Genomic DNA, 17,498 nt, shown 5'->3' with positions numbered 1-17,498 from the left:
ATGGCCATCATCAAAAAAATCTACAAACAATAAATGCTGGAGAGGGTGTGGAGAAAGGGAACCCTCTTGCACTGTTGGTGGGAATATAAATTGATAAAGCCACTATGGAGAACAGTATGGAGGTTCCTTAAAAACTAAAAATAGAACTACCATATGACCCAGCAATCCCACTACTGGGTGTATACCCTGAGAAAACCATAATTCAAAAAGAATCATGTACCACAGTGTTCATTGCAGCTCTATTTACAGTAGCCAGGAGATGGAAGCAACCTAAGTGTCCATCGACAGATGAATGGATAAAGAAGATGTGGCATATATCTACAATGGAATATTACTCAGCCATGAAAAGAAATGAAATTGAGTTATTTGTAGTAAGGTGGGTGGACCTAGAGTCTGTCATACAGAGTGAAGTAAGTCAGAAAGAGAAAAACAAATATCGTATGCTAACACATATATATGGAATTTTTAAAAAAATATCGTCATGAAGAACCTATGGGCAAGGTGGGATTAAAGACACAGACCTACTAGAGAATAGACTTGAGGATACGGGGAGGGAGAAGGGTAAGCTGGGACAAAGTGAGAGAGTGGCATGGACATACATACACTACCAAATGTAAAACAGATAGCTAGTGGGAAGCAGCCGCATAGCACAGGGAGATCAGCTTGGTGCTTTGTGACCACCTAGAGGGGTGGGATAGGGATGGTGGGAGGGAGGGAGATGCAAGAGGGAAGAGATATGGGGATATATGTATATGTATAACTGATTCACTTTGTTATAAAGCAGAAACTAACACACCATTGTAAAACAATTATACTCCAATAAAGATGTTAAAAAAAAAAAAAAAGGCAAGGGGCCTTCCCTGGTGATGCAGTGGTCAAGAATCCGCCTGCCAATGCAGGGGACGAGGGTTCAAGCCCTAGTCTGGAAGATCCCACAGGCTACAGAACAGCTAAGCCCGTGGGCCACAACTACTGGGCCTGCGCTGTAGAGCCCGCAAGCCACAGCTACTGAGCCCATGCACCTAGAACTCGTGCTCCGCAACAAGAGAAACCACCACAATGAGAAGCCCGAGCACCGCAACAAAGAGTAGCCCCCGCTTGCAGCAACTAGGGAAAGCCCGCGCACAGCAACAGAGACCCAATGCAGCCAAAATTAATAAATAATAAATAATAAATTTATTTTTTAAAAGAAAACTTGTGGCAAAAGTTTTCAAGAATTACTAGTTTTTTAACATTTGAACCATAAGCCTTGATTGATTTAGAATAGAATAGTAATATTTTAGAGCTGGAAGAGAGCTTAAGAGGGTCGGATGGTCCAAACCTGCAAAAATGTGTAGTGAAGGATATTTAGTCCAGGTGCTTTGATTCGCACAACAAATTTTTGGCTACTTTGGGACTTTCTCTTGTTTTTAACTCATTGAGAGTAGTTTTTAAACATTCTCTACAAATGGCTGTTGTTTTACAACTTTTCAGGAATATCAGTGTTTGATTTAGCAAGTTGATTTAGAAAAGTGGAGTTATTAACAAACCAAGTAGTTAAATCATGCACCTAATTCCAGAAGAAAGGTTTTTGCCGAGGCAAACCACAGTGTGGATATTTTATGGGTTAAGTGTTTAAAGTATTTTAAGAACGATGGCTCTTCCTATTTTCTTTTTTGCTGAACCTTTGTATAAGAAGAAATTTAGAAAAAGCTTCTTGTATCCTTGGCTCTTTTCTTCCAGAGCCTTATAACTTTTACTTTAAGTCTTTGTTTTTTATTTTAGGATATTCCTTTCGGTTTCTACCATATCCACATGGTCATATATATTTCCTTTTTTATCATCACAAAAGTTATTGAAGGTTTTTTTGTTATCTTTACAAATTTGGCTTATTGGGAACTGGAGTTGAGACTTTGCAATACAGGACCCTTTATAAATTTTTTACCCACCAGATAAACTAAAAGTCCAGTTTGCCTACATTCATAATATCCACTTGAATTTTATACATCCATTCTTTTGATGCAAAAATATTGAAATGTTTATTAAAAAACAAAATCCCAACAGAGCAATGAGCATAACTTAATGTCCTAAATAAGTAGGATTTAACATATTAATCTGCTGGGGACATATTAAAAATGTTTAAGAAAGTGGAAAATTTCTAGATGATGAGCCAACTTATTGTATCATTGTTCATGATAGTCCCCCCAAAAGGAAATAACCTAAATGTCCCTCAGTAGGGGAATGGATAAAAGAAACTATGTTTCTTTCATTAATGAAATACTATCCAGTGGTTCAGATGAAGAAAGTAGATCTGTATCAACGTAACTAATTCTCAAAATCATTTTGATGAGTGAGAAAGCAAACCATAAAGGAGTATATTCAGCGCATCACCGTTTATTTAAAATTATAAAGCATACAAAACAATGATACGTACTTAAAGATGTGTATATTTACATAGTAGAAATTTTTAAAATGCATGTGAATGAAATGCGCTAGCTTCAGGCTAGTAGTTAGAGGACAGAAAAGGATGGAAGGTGATGCCTCAATCTCTAAAGGACAGAAAGGGATGGAAGATGAGGTTTTAGTTAAATCTGTAATTTTTTTGTTTCTTTATGAATTAAAATATCAGAAGTAAATAAGGTCATTGTTAACATTTGTTAAAACTAGGGGGTGAGTAAATGGGTGTTTGTTATGGTAATCTCTTAATATTTAAAAAATGTATTTCTTAAAGTAAATGTATTTTCTTTATATATTTGTTCTCAGTGCTAAGTATCTGTCCTCATGTACTGGTCCATGCAGGCACTCTCCATCATGTATGCACAAACACATCCCCTCACATTCATTCCTTTAACAAGTATTTATTAAGTATTTCTACATAATAGGCACTGTTTTGGGTGCTAGATACAGCAGTGGACAAAACAAAGCCCTTACCATCCTGGAGCTTATGTTCTACTGGTGGGAGGCAATAATAAATTAGAGAATATACAATATGCCCAGTGGTGGTAAGTGCTATCTATGCATGGAAAAAAGAAGAAAAAAAAAACAGGGGCAGTAGGTAGGACTGGGGAGGGTAGAGGGAGACTTGTTATTGTATATAAGGTGATGAAAGGAAGGCTGTCTAATAAAGTGACATTTGAGTTGAGGCCTGAAGGAGGTGAGGAAATGTGCTCTGTGAATGTATCTGTCACCACCTCATGTCAAGTGGTGACATCTCCTAAGTTACATCTCCATTTCAGACTTCTCGCCTTACCTCCATTTGACTCTATGCTTGGATGTCTAATAGATGTTTCAAACTTAAGATGTCTAAAACTCCTTTTCTTTGCCCCCAAATCTGCTTTACCCATAGTCTTCTTCATCTCATTTGTAGCTGGGACTAGGAATTTGAGACTCTTTGAAGAGTAGCTGTTATTTAAAGGTGTGGTACTAAATAGATGAGATCATTTAGAGAAAGTAAAGAAAAGATCACATTTAATGATCAGGAAAAGAGAGGGGATGCTACAAGGGAGATTGAGGACTGGCCAGAGATCTGGTGGCGAGGGACCCAGGAGAGTGTGATGCCTCAAAAGCCAAGAAAGGAAAATGTTTCAGGAAGGGAGTCATTAGTGGTATCAAAATATGCTGAGAGGTTGAAAAAGATGAAGACTAGGAATCAACTGTTATATTTGGCATCATTAAAGTCGTTAAAGTGTTCTTTTAAAAAAATGATGGGATTAAAACCTGGTTTGGAATGGATTCATGAAAGAATAGGAAATAAGGAAATGGATATGGCAAATTACAACTCTTGAGTTTTGGTATAAAGAACTGGAGAAAAATCTGGCAATATCTGAAAGGTGTTGTGGAATCAAAAGAAAGGTCTACATACACGAGTAGGTATTTCTTTTTATCATTTCTGCCCAGAGTTTGGACTTAGAATAAAATCTAAATTTTTGTGGTTTAGTTTTGTTTTTAAAGGGTCGTTATCCTCATGTTATTGCTATCGCAAGGAGAAAATATGTTACATTTTACTTCTGAAAGAAAATTAGGCAATAACTCCAATAAAATGCTGACAAAATAACCAAGTGAAAATAGAAAGAAATCTGTCACTACATCTTAGGAAATACATACCAGAGAGATCAAAGAGATTCCATTTTATTAAGTTACTACCTTTTACAATTTAATGATATTTCCTTTTTTTTTTAATTCAGTGGGGATCAGCAGTGTACTTATGTTATAAAAAATCGGTGGCAAAGACTAACACTATATCTTACAAAGCTGGTAAGTATAATTTTTCATAGAATACTTTATAAATGTATTGTGGGGTCAATAAGATTAAAGAAAAAAAAAAAACAAAACCTGTCTTACGATGTGTTAGTGTCAGGACTGGGACTATAACCCATGTCTTTTGATTGTTTTGTCTTCATCCATACTTTATTGGATGCTTAATGGAATATTAATTTTAAAAGAAGGCAAGGTTTTTAAAATATTATGTTTAAGTAAATAACTAATAAGTAGATATCTTTCTCTTTAAGTTTTTAAATCAGTAGAAAATGTGGAAAAGTATTTATTGTCCTTTTAAATTGTTTCCTTAATATTTATATTAAATTTAATCAAATCTATAGTTCATATGTAATTATATTTCAAAATAATCTGAAATATTGTAAACTAACTTGTAATTTTATAATGCATAGTTGAATTGCCAGAAACCTCAAAATATCAAGTTATGTACAAGATTCAACCTTTTAAAAAATAAATTTTTAATGTTAGTGTCCTAGACTCCTACCTTCTTCTACCTGTGATTTTCTGGTGTCCATAGTTCATCACTATTTCTATAGTTACTTAAAGGCTATACCGTTACTTCATGACTTGAGAAAGTAATGGAGAGTTAACTAAATCCTCATGGGATTAACTGGCTGGCTAGCATATAATTAGAGAATTCTAGAACTGCTTTGGACCTCTATATCTATTTCATCTCACTTCATATATGAGAAAACCAGAGACCTATAGGTACATGATTTGTCCAAAGTTAAACAGATATTAGTGTGGCAGGCCAACCACTCATATTCTTAGTTTATCATTTTGTATTTAACATCATGTCTGGTGATGGTTTCCACTTGACTTTAAGGGTTCAAGGTCAGGGAACCTATTTTCTGTTTCTAGTCCCACAAAATCCAGGACAAGCATCTGCTCCGAGGGTTTGTTAAGTAGAAGATACCTGGACTACTCTCTAGACTAGTCTATTTAACATGAAATAATATGGCACTTGAAACTCTATTTTCATATAATCTGGGATTATTCAGAAGCTGGGGTTAAGCTGATACTATTTTAAAGACATTGTAAATATGTGACTTCTATTTTTTTGTGTATTTTTCTTGTATTTGTCCTAGAAGTTATATATATAGTCCTATAGAATATCTATTTTAATGTGTCAAAAAAAACCTAAGGGAAAGTTATTGAAAGCTAGTGAAGTGGATATATGCATTTGAACATTTCAAAAAAAATAGTATGTTCATATGCTTTAAGGCAGTGTGACCACAAAATGAATTTTTAGGAGTGTGTTTATATTTGTGTACGTTTCTTTAGAATAATCTTTTCTTGTTTACCTTACTAGCGTTTGTGGATGAAGCTTGATAAATATTACATAGTTAATATGAATAGTTTGAGGATTAAAATCTATATGAATCCTACTAAAGTATTCAGAGTTACTTGGTGAACCTATATGTAATGTTTTGGTCTTCCAAAAGTGTTAAATAATAAAGCATTTTAGCATCATTCAAATTATGAGCCCCTAAATTCAAGACCTGATGAGCTAATATTTATTATTGTTTTTATAGGTCTAATTTGTAGGTACCCTCAAGAAGATTATGAGTCGTTCTCACTCCCAGAATCTGTTCCCCTATTTTGTTTACCAATGGGTGCAACTATTGAATGTTGGCCACCAAATAGCAAATACCCTCTCCCTGTATTTTCTACATTTGTGTTAACTGGAGCCTCAGCTGAAAAGGTACTATATGTTTAACAAATGATATCTGCAAATTTCTTGTACATTTTCAAGTCTTAAATTTTATACAGGAACAATAGAAAAAATAACTGGTTAAATTGAATCTGTTACGTGCACCTCTTCCACTTTGTTAAAATAACTATATCCAGAGACATAGGAAAAGAGAATTTCATTCTGTCCCATATACCCAAGTGCTTTTTTTGTGAATATAGTGAAAGATTTTTTTTCATCATCAAATGATGATCCTTCATTGCTTCGTTTTCTGTGTTACAGAAACTTTAAAGTAATACTAAAAACATTATTAAATATGCAGTGTTATTTAGAATCATAAACTGTTATATTGTTGGAATGGACTTTGGAAATCATCTAGTCTAACACCTTCGTTTTATATATTGGGAAATTGAGGTCTAGAGAAATTCAGTGAATTGTCTGAAGTTGGAATTTGTATTTCCTTATCTAAAATTCTGTCCCACTCTCTATTAAATAATTATTTTCAATTATTTTCTTATAGAGAATATTGATACAATTGCTTTTACTCTTTATAAAGCAAATGCAATTTAATTAAAACACCTTTTTTCCCCCAATAATAAGAAGACATGAGAGTTGGGCTGTGTAGTTTTGTTGTTGTTGTCATCGATGTTTTAACGTACTTCAAGAAAGCAAGAGTGATATCTCTTCACCACTGGGTTTCTGGTACCTGGCACCTTGCTTGGCTCATAGGCACATAATGGCTCCTAATAGCTCATCCATTAAATATTTAACTAATGATGTGATTGGAATAAATGATATAAGGCATATTTATCAAATATATTACTTGTTTTCCAGGTCTATGGTGCTGCTATTCAGTTTTATGAACCATACTCTGAAGAGAATCTCACAGAAAAACAGAGATTTCTTTTGGGTTTAGCATCATCAGCAGATGAGAAGTCTGATAGTTCCAGGACAATTCACACTAGTAAATGCATCTGTCTTCTCTCTCACTGGCCTTTTTTTGATGCATTCAGGAAGTTTCTGACTTTTCTGTATCGTTATTCCATCTCTGGACCTCATGTCCTTCCAATTGAGAAGTAAGTTAGAAGCCTTCTTGGTTCAAAATTTGGCAGCTCTTTCCATTATGTGTGGTGTATTTGTACTGGTAATTGAGTAAATTTTATTTGGAAGCTAGATTTTTCAGGAGAAAAAAAGTTTGGTTGATTTAGTCAGGAAATATTTCTCTATTATACCTACAGTTTTGTTATTTTGGATAATTTTATCTCTAACAAAATGAAATAAATGTTTCATCTTTTTTTTTTTTTTTTTTTTTTTTTTTTTTGCGTTACGCGGGCCTCTCACTGTTGTGGCCTCTCCCGTTGCGGAGCACAGGCTCCGGAGGCGCAGGCTCAGAGGCCATGGCTCACGGGTCTAGCCGCTCCGCGGCATGTGGGATCTTCCCAGACCGGGGCACGACCCTGTGTCCCCTGCATCGGCAGGTGGACTCTCAACCACTGCGCCACCAGGGAAGCCCTGTTTCATCTTATTGATACTCTTGTGAAGTTTGGAGATCCTAATTAGCGTTTTTTTTTTTACAGGTTTTGTTAATTCTTATTTTACATGTAATTTGGGTTTATATGAACCTTTAAAATATTCCTTACTATTTTTAGATATCATGAATTTAAAGGAAAAATTAGATAAACGTATTTTTTATTCTTTTTAAAATTTTTGTGATTTACTTTAAGATCACTAAAACTGAATAATCTTTAATGTAGTAAGGTTTGACACAAATGAGATCTAAACATCACCACTGTTTATTTGACTATTGTTTATTTTATATCATCTATCACTTAAGCTCTTTTGTGTTCTTAAGCAGAATTCTGTGATTCTAATGACAGTTGAAAGTGATAGAATTATTATAAGAACATTCAATGTAAAATATTACTTTATAATTTTTCCTTGCAGTTTTCTGCCCACATCTCAGTATTCTAATCCACCAGTTCTCAAATTTTTTGGTCTCAGGACCACTTTATACTCTTAAAAATGAAGACCCCCCCCCAAAGAGCTTTTTTTAATGTGTTATATCTATTAATATTTACTACATTAGAAATTAAAACGGAGAACTTCAAAAATATTTATTAATTTATTTTTAAAAATGATAAACCTGTTGCATGTTATCATAAATATCTTTTTTCTTTTTTAAATAACCATTTCCTAAAACAAAAAAATTAGGAAGAGTGACTGTTTTACATTTTTTGTAAATCTCTAATGTCTGGCTTAATTGAACATAACTAGGTTCTCATTTTATCTTATTTTTAATTTTTTTTTGACCATGCGGCATGCGGGATCTTAGTTCCCCAACCAGGCATGGAACCCATGCCCCCTGTATTGGGAGCACAGAGTCTTAACCACTGGACTGCCAGGGAAGTCCCATAGCTAGGTTCTCATATATGCTTGTGCTTTCAGTCTGTTGCAATATGTTGTTTTGGTTGACGTAATGAAAAAAACGTGGCCTCACACAAATATGTATGTGGAAAAGGGAGGGCATTTGAATAGTCTCTTCAGAAAATTGTGGATTTTCTTTTTTGACAGTGCACCAAAACTTGACAAGTATAGTTTATTATAGGTTACTGTCAATGTGGAATCTAAAACTTTAGTGATGAACTTTCTCTGTTACAGTAAAATCTATTGGTCTGTCTCTTTGAGTGGAACTTTTATACATGTGTGATTTTGTAGCATCGTACATTGGTCATTTGGAAAATACTGGTTCACTGAGTTAACATAGATACATCTCGTTATCAAAATTTAAAAATCAGATTTGTGAAAATAACCACCTACCTCAGAAAAATTTTTGAGTATTGAGAAATTGTCAAGTTAATGGTAGCAAGATTCTAATTTTCACTTGAAAGCTTGAATTTATTTACTTATTTGTTTGTTTGTTCCTCCTTTGGGGTTAACTGAGAAAAAGGTTTTAGTATTCCATTTTGATTTCTCCCTTGGCTTTTTAAAAACAGCTTTATTGAAATATAATTCACATATCACACAGTTCACTCATTTAAGTTAGTATACAATTCAATGTTTTTAAAAAACATGCATTCACAGGGTGTACAACCATTACCAAAATCTAATTTTAGAACATTTTCATCCCCTAAAAGAAACCCCATGCGCATTAGGTGTCTTGCCCCATTCCCCGCTCATCCACTCAGCTCTAAGCAACTTATGTGGTCTTCTTTGACTGGATCCTTTCATCTTTTCGTAATGTTTCCAAGGTTCATCCATATTGTAGCATGTGACAGTTCTACATTTCTTTTTTGGAAAGCTTGAATTTAATTATTGGCACCAAGTACTGTAAGTTATTTTTCTTGAAGCAGTAGCCTCACTTTGTTCATTTTAATGTAGAAAATATCTACTGAATACCCACATTGGATAACGTTAATATGTCTTTTGTTCTTTCAAGGAAAAATGGCATTCTTTGGAAACACAGCAAAACAAAAACAGCTAATTCACTCACAACTCAGTCACACAAGTGCTCTTCCTCAAGACAAACATTGTACTCCTGTATGCAGCAGAAGTGCTTTATGCATTATTCCCCTTTCATCACACAGATTATTTATAAGTGTACACTGCAGAGTCAAAATTTAATAAAATTAATAGTATTTACTGCTTCATCCGAGACATTCTTAAGTGAAACTGAATACAACAGCTACAGTTCAGTGCCACTCCCTTGATTCATAGTAAGGGGCAGCAGTTTTATCCACAATGTTTTTGCACCATCAGTGCAAATATCAACACAGTGAAAATGGCAAACAGTGTCTTTAAAAAGTAGCTTTGATCCTGCAGATTCTCCCAGAATGGGTCTTGGGAATCTTTAGGTATTCATGGATCACACTTAGTTTTCTGCTATTCTGACTACTTCACATAATGCAAGCAGATATGTGTCCTCTGGAACTCATTCCCCTTATCTTTTTGTTCTTAGATTGTGAGTATCTTAAAAGTAGAAACTGGTAGTATATGGCTTTTTAAAAAATAATTCCCAACATGTCTGGCAGTATCTTATATATAGCAGGCAGTCAAAACATGTGTGTAAAAAATTAATAATTTTCTCTTCTGATGTTTTGTATCCAGTTGAAATTATCTCAGTTCTGAAACCAAGATGATTTGGAAATAGTTTAAAAGTAATAGAGAAATAACTCATTCCTTAAAAAAGGATTGTTCAGTATTGTTGCCTTTTTTCTTTTCCATGGTGTTCAAAACAAAACCCATCAATCTAGCTTTTTATCTGTTCTCTTCTGGGGAAAAAAACCAAAAATCAGTAATAGAATTTTTAACCTATTGTTAATAGGAAGTATATTGTTCATGTTTTAGAAACAGTTAAACTCTTTCATTTTTCTGTAGTACTCAGTGGTTGCTTCATTTTTAAAATATGAGCAATTGACTAAAAAGTATATGCAAGAATTAGCTTCTTTGGTAATGTCCACATCTCTGATACGTTGTTTGTTATCTTCTTAGGGAGAGGTAGAAGTTACAGTGGCTTTATAGAGCAATTAATAACACAAACGTTATTGAATATGAGAAAGTATTAATATGAAAAGTTTGTGGGTGGGTTTAGATAGAAGCAACTTTCCTGGGACAAATGATTTTTGGTTGTTGTTTGTTCACTTGCTTTTGTAGTAGCAGGGATTTCGAAATTATAGGTACACAGAGCTTTTGACTCAACCTGGACTTGTGGTGACATGTTGACCTTTATAGCATATGGTATTCACTTTGGAATCAATCAAGTGTTTGTTTGTTTGTTTTTAAGGCATATTTCTCATTTTATGCATAAAGTTCCTTTTCCATCTCCTCAGAGACCACGGATTTTAGTTCAGGTAAGATTTTCATGATGTAAGTGCTCTGTTAAATAATTATTGACTCTGTCAAAATGTACCATAAGAATAACAATTTTATATGGGTAAAAAAATCAAATGAAATCAAAAGAGAACCAGATACTGTTTTACGTTGGAGTTTGGACCCTTATGGTTTTATTAACTGCCTCCCAGACAGACATCTAATGTTTCCTCTTAGATAAAGCATTGCAGAGTTAAAGAAGTAGACAGCAGTAGATGTTTTGAACACGTAAAAAGGGACTGCTTTCCCTAAGTTTATTCTTGGTATTTGAACATTTGTGCCTTTGGCACTTATTCCCTAAGTTCAATATATTAGAAGAGATAAAAGAAAAAGCTGTGTGTTTTCATATATTGCAGGAAGAATTGCTCATATCTTTGTGAGAGGAGGAAGTTCAAAGTGAACATATTTTCCCCATCTCTTTTCCCTGTTGACTTTATCTTTTGTCTTTTGTTTACATTTCTTTTTTGTCTATGCTCTTTAAATGTAAGTTGTCTTTTGAATTCTATTTAATCACGATTTTTGAAGTGATTTTGAGAAAATATTTCATGTATTATCACTATATGTGCCTTGTATTTATCACAGCCCTTAATGGAGTATCATTCAAAATTAGAAATCATTTATAAATAGATATTTGCAAATTTGTATAAATCTGCATAAAATTTTAATTGTAGATTAAATTAATTGCATTAATATGTTGATACAGATAAAATGTCTAGAAAAATATCATTTTGATAAGCTTTATAAGTAGTCTGTATATCTACATATCATCCCAAATTACTTCTTGTTATTTAGTGCCAGAATACATATAGCACACTCAGTTTGAATACACATGAAAGATATGTTTTATAGCAGAAGTTGGCAAGCTTTTTATGTTGAGGCCGAGACAGTGTTTCAGTCTTTACAGTAAAGGCCATACTGTCTCTCTGGAAACTACTCAGCTCTGCTTTCATTGCACAAATGCACCTATAGGTAACAGTAAACAAATGTGCATGGCTTTGTTTTAATAAGACTTTATTTATAAAAGCAGGTGGCCTGTGGATTTGCCTTGAGGCCATAGGTTTGCTAACTCTGGTTTTACCGTATTAAATGAATAGTTTAGTCTTTCGATACAGATTTGTTAAATGGCATCAGGGAAATGTTGAGAAACAGAAGAAGAGAGATAGGATTCAGAGTAAGAAGAGTTAGTAGTTAGGTCAGTCATCAGGACATATTTTTCAGGATCTTAGTGATATAGACGGTTCCTATACTGGTGAATGGGGATATTGAAACTTTATGGGCATCATCTATATATATATGTTTTTTTCTGGAAGGTGGTGTTTTAAAGTTCATCTTTATATTTCAAATACTTTATTTTAAATCTATTTTCAGTTATCACCACATGATAATCTGATTCTCAGTCAGCCTGTTTCTTCACCTCTTCCACTAAGGCAAGTAAAACTTCATTTGTGTTTCTCTAAATGTAGTGTGAGCTAAAGTAACATTCAAGTATTTTCTCTCTTTCCTAGGGAAAATTGCAAATGTCGATGGAAATACTTCTCATTTAATTGTTTCTTACCTAAATTTCTTTTACTTAACAGTGAGGTTAAAGGTCTTAAAGAACACAGGAAAACTTTTTCAATAGTGTTTGGTATTTTGTGTATCCATTTATTTTGATTAAGTACATACAACTACATAAATACATATATATGTCTGTAGATTATGAAAACAATTTTTTTTAGCTTTAAATATCCCCTGAAGAACATTCAACTGCAATTAATTTTAAATTTAACCCCCAAATAAAAAGTTACTTATAAATACTAGCCCATGGAATAGAATAATGTATTTCATCACCTTAAAAGTTCAGAGAGATTATGAAATATGTTTTTTCTAAAGTATCATTTCTTGACATTTAATTAGCTGTGTAATTTTTCTAGCAGGGAAATAGTTACAATATAATTAAGTTATTTTGTAGCACATACCTAAGGGAGACCAGCTGCCATCTTTGACATTAATTTTGTAAGAATTGCAGATTATTTCATCACCAGGTCTTGGCCCAGAGTGACCAGTGTTTTCTTAACCTTTGTTTGAGCTGAGAATAAATTAGAAATACTGACTGAGACTACTTTAAAACAATTCTACATTACCCAAGAGCCTTTTTTTATTTTTTGGTAATGGCTTTATTGATATATAATTCACATACCATACAATTCACCCAGTTAAATTGTACAATTCAATGATTACATTCACAGAGTTCTGCAACTATCACTATAATCAATTTTAGAACATTTTCATAGCTCCAAAAAAAACCCTGTACCCTTTAGCAGTTACCTTCCCTTACCCCTCCCATCCCTATATATACAAACACACACAGGCCCCCTTCCCAGCCCTAGGCAACTGCTGATCTGCTTCTTTCGCTTCAGATTTGCCTGTCCTGGACATTTCATATAAATGGAATCATATAAAATGTGGCCTTTTGTGTTTGGCTTCTTTCACTTAGCATGTTTCCAGTGTTTATCCATGTTATAGCATGTATCAGTTCTTCATTCCTTTTTATTTCCAAAAGATATTTCAGTGTATGGCTATACCACATTTTAATTATCCATTTATCAGTTGACAGACATTTGGGTTGTTTCTACTTTTGGACTACTATAAATAATGCTGCTATGAACATGCACAAGTTTTTTGTGGGCATATGTGTTCATTTCTCCAAGAGACTTTATTAGTTTTGGTTTATTTTTTAAAAAGTTAATTCAGTGAAGTCAGTTATTTAACATTATAAAGATGAAATACTGGTTAGCTTACTGAATCATTTACTTTTTTTTTTTAATTTTTAAAAAAATTTATTTTTTTATTTTTGGCTGCGTTTGGTCTTTGTTGCTGCGCGCAGGCTTTTCTCTAGTTGCGGTGGGCGGGGGCTACTCTTCATTGCGGTGCACGGGCTTCTCATTGGGTAGCTTCTCTTGTTGCAGAGCACAGGCTCTAGGCGAGCAGGCTTCAGTAGTTGTGGCACTTGGGCTCAGTATTGTGGCTCGTGGGCTCTAGCATGCAGGCTCAGTAGTTGTGGCACACGGGCTTAGTTGCTCCACAGCATGTGGGATCTTCCCGCAGCAGGGCCTGAACCCATGTCCCCTGCATTGGCAGGCGGATTCTTAACCACTGTGCCACCAGGGAAGCCCAGAATCATTTACTTTGTTAATGCAGTATTTTGTTACCATGTACATTGTCTAAGTTTTGATTATTAATTTGCTTTGTGTGTATCATCACTTAGTAGCTCTTAATTAATATTATCATTACAATAGTAAAGATAATCTAGCTGTTTGTAAATCCAAATTTTGAGATGTGTATTTACCTTAAGGAAGTTGGGCCTGTAAGTCACGTACGTTTTCTGATAATTACAGAGGAAGATGAGCCATGTTAAAAAAAAAAAAAAAGAAAAAAAATTTGCATTAAACGATTGCTTTCAACCAAAGCACCCTTCTTATACATTGAATTCTTTATTTGAACATTATCTACGTGGCAGATCTTTTTATATAAAATGAAGATGACTTTTCATTTTCCATATTTAATACAACACAGAAGAATCGAATGATTTCAGAACCTCATAAAACTTCATTATTTTCATAGTGTGTTTCTGATGCAGTGTTTTCCCTACGTAAGAGCAACAGTCATGTTTAAAGTTAAATATGTAATATGAACTATAATCCTACCCTAATCATGAACTTTTAAAACTTATTTTGGATAATGAGGTGTTTGATCTCTGTTTTTTTAATTATATATTTTTGTTTGGATTTATAGTGGTGGCAAGTTTTCAACACTACTTCAGAATTTAGGCCCTGAAAATGCTGTGACACTGCTGGTGTTTGCAGTAACAGAACATAAGATTCTTATTCATTCCTTACGGCCTTCAGTGCTTACTAGTGTGACAGAAGCATTAGTGTCTGTGAGTATCACAGTTTCTTATTGGCGTTCAGTTTCATTTTAAACCTAATTATTCATATAATTTAAAGCTGTTTTAATGCTTAACTAAAATTCAGAGTGTAATGAATTTCAATTTTCTGGCCATTAACACTAGTTGTAATTATTTAACAAGCATTATACTACTTTCGGTATAAATATTTAAAAGACAGTTTTTTGTGTGTGCTGATGAATTATGCTTCAATGTCACATACAGCTAAATATTCTCTTATCTTTTATTTATCCAAGATGATTTTCCCTTTCCACTGGCCATGCCCCTATGTTCCTCTCTGCCCACTGGCTTTAGCAGATGTCTTGAGTGCACCATGTCCATTCATAGTAGGAATTGATTCAAGATACTTTGATCTCTATGACCCTCCACCAGATGTCAGTTGTGTTGACCTAGATACCAACACAATTTCTCAGTAAGTTCGTTTTAATGATTCTACTTCCAGTAATTTACAACTTTGTAGTGTATGTATGTAAATGTATATTTTATGAATGATAACTAGAATTCTTTTGAGCTATGTTGTTTTTATATTTGGGGTTTTTACCATCTTTGAATCAGTTCTTACTATACTTTGATGGGATAGGTTTAGTGTATTAGAGAAGGTTTTAATCCTCAGCTCTTTCAATATTTGAGAAATATAATCTTACACTTACTTAGAAATTTATGTCAGAAATGTAAGGATTTTATAATTTTCTCTATATATATTGGAATAATATTTAAGTTGTAGCTAAGCTACTGGAGCTGTATACTTAACAGCTTTTTTATAATTCAGAGTTTTGTATTGTTTATTTTCAGTTTAATCATACTTAAGCTCTTCAGGGAAGAGGAAATTGATGCAATACCACGTTGCATCCACAGGACATACTTAAAATAACTGCAAGTTACCCTATTAGTAAAGCCCAAAAGCTAGTATACCTTTTACAATTTAAGTACGTATTTGTGAGATAGGTTTTTCTTCATTTTTAAATAAGCATGTTTCATATTAAAGCCTTTTAATTCTGAAATCTTACATTAATTCTAGTATTGTTATATGTCAAAACCTCAACTGCCTAAACCATTAGAAAAGTTTAGCAAAAAATAATTTTCTTTTATAAGGCATGTATGCTTTCAAAAGCCTAACCAAGAAAATATGGGATGTACTTCGTGCATTAAAGCCATTTTATATATGGGATAAATAGCGTCAAAGATTCTTTACCATGAACATTTCATACTTTACCAGAAATATTTAATTCTTCAAATATTAAAGTAGTATCTCTTTTTTTTTTGGCCAGTTGTTAATGTTACATGACATAATGTTTTTAAAAATTGAAATTCAGGGTGGTAAATAAGTATATACATTTTCTCTCTTTTTATACTTTTATACTTTTCCTCAATTTGTTAAAAGAATTTTTTTCTTATTATTTTAACTTTGTTTTGATCACTAATGAGTTAAAGAATCAAAGAAACATGATTTGTTTGCACTCATCAGTGGTCTTCCTTCTTGGTTTTATTGCCTTTCCAAACCTATGGGAAGACTAAACTAGTGAATTAATAGCTTTCTACTTTCCTTCATCCTGAATTTCTGGAGCCTCAACCTGAAATTTGAAAGAAAAATCTGAGTATGAAATTTGTGGTTTCCTTTTCCCTTCTCTGACTCATAAATACATATAATAAGGAATATATTATGAATGTCAAGAAATTTCTGAAGAAAGGGAAATTAATATCTCATATGTACTAGGCATAAAGCTGTATGCATAGCCTAAGGTATCTCATATTATTCTCTATATTTTGTGAGGTAGTTTTTACTAACCAGTCTAACAGACAGATAAGAAAACCAAAGCTTAGATTTTTAAGTAATTTATAAAAAGGCACATAACTTAATACTGCCAGAGCTGATTTTGAAACTATCATTGTCTGACTCCATAACTATTATTTCTGCCACTAATTACTGGCTAACTACTTATGCAATAGTAATCCTATAAATGGAACTCACTATGAATAAAAATGCAGAAGGCTGTCATAGGTCCAAACTCAGGTACTAGATAAAATTCCTTTTTTTTTTTTTTTAATATATTTATTTTTGGCTGTGTTGGGTCTTCGTTGCTGCGTGCAGGCATTCTCTAGTTGCGGCAAGTGGGGGCCACTCTTTGTTGCGGTTCACGGGCTTCTCATTGTGGTGGCTTCTCTTGTTGCAGAGCACGGGCTCTAGGTGCTTGGGCTCAGTAGTTGTGGCACATGGGCTCAGCAGTTGTGGCTCATGGGCTCTAGAGTGCAGGCTCAGTAGTCATGGCACACGGGTTTAGTTGCTCAGCGGCATGTGGAATCTTCCTGGACCAGGGCTCGAACCCGTGTCCCCTGCATTGGCAGGTGGATTCTTAACCACTGCGTCACCAGGGAAGTCCCTCGATAAAACTCTTCTCCCGAGCCAAGTTTTAAAGTGATGATATCAAGGGCAAGAGGAGGAAATTATTTGAGTAAATAATAGTAATTTGATGAAATGATACCAAAATACTGTTCATTCACTTATGCTACAGACATCTCTTGAGTGCCTTTTTTTTTTTTTTTTTTTGGCTAGGCACTGGGAATAAAAAGACAAACCAGATACACTCCTTTCTCTTAACTTGCTAATAATCTAGTTAGCAAGGCAGGCACACACACAGTGAATGCTAAGGCACAGTAGGAGTGCTGTGTTTTAAAGTTTTAGCAAGAAAATAATGTCCAAAGTGTTTTTACATTGTGTTCTCACTTTAATACAGGGTTCCA

At 33.8% G+C, this 17,498-nt stretch overlaps 1 protein-coding gene across 7 annotated transcripts in view; it reads left to right on the top strand.

Annotated features, from left to right (window-relative positions):
- DENND4A (DENN domain containing 4A) overlaps positions 1-17,498 on the top strand; it is a 146,384-nt gene that overhangs the window by 61,961 nt on the left and 66,925 nt on the right. For all 7 annotated transcript variants that reach the window (XR_008618573.1, XM_028494973.2, XM_024128847.3 and 4 more), the window contains 7 exons: positions 4,164-4,233; positions 5,790-5,959; positions 6,782-7,023; positions 10,728-10,794; positions 12,182-12,240; positions 14,588-14,732; positions 14,996-15,171. Coding sequence is in view for 6 of the 7 variants with exons in the window: in XM_028494973.2 (XP_028350774.1) it covers positions 4,164-4,233; positions 5,790-5,959; positions 6,782-7,023; positions 10,728-10,794; positions 12,182-12,240; positions 14,588-14,732; positions 14,996-15,171 (929 nt within the window). In the remaining variant the exon portion in view is untranslated. The remainder of the gene's footprint in view (positions 1-4,163; positions 4,234-5,789; positions 5,960-6,781; positions 7,024-10,727; positions 10,795-12,181; positions 12,241-14,587; positions 14,733-14,995; positions 15,172-17,498) is intronic.

The sequence above is a fragment of the Physeter macrocephalus genome, chromosome 11, assembly GCF_002837175.3.
Source record: "Physeter macrocephalus isolate SW-GA chromosome 11, ASM283717v5, whole genome shotgun sequence".
NCBI classification, from domain to species: domain Eukaryota; kingdom Metazoa; phylum Chordata; class Mammalia; order Artiodactyla; family Physeteridae; genus Physeter; species Physeter macrocephalus.
This window is presented reverse-complemented; position numbering and strand designations above follow the sequence as displayed.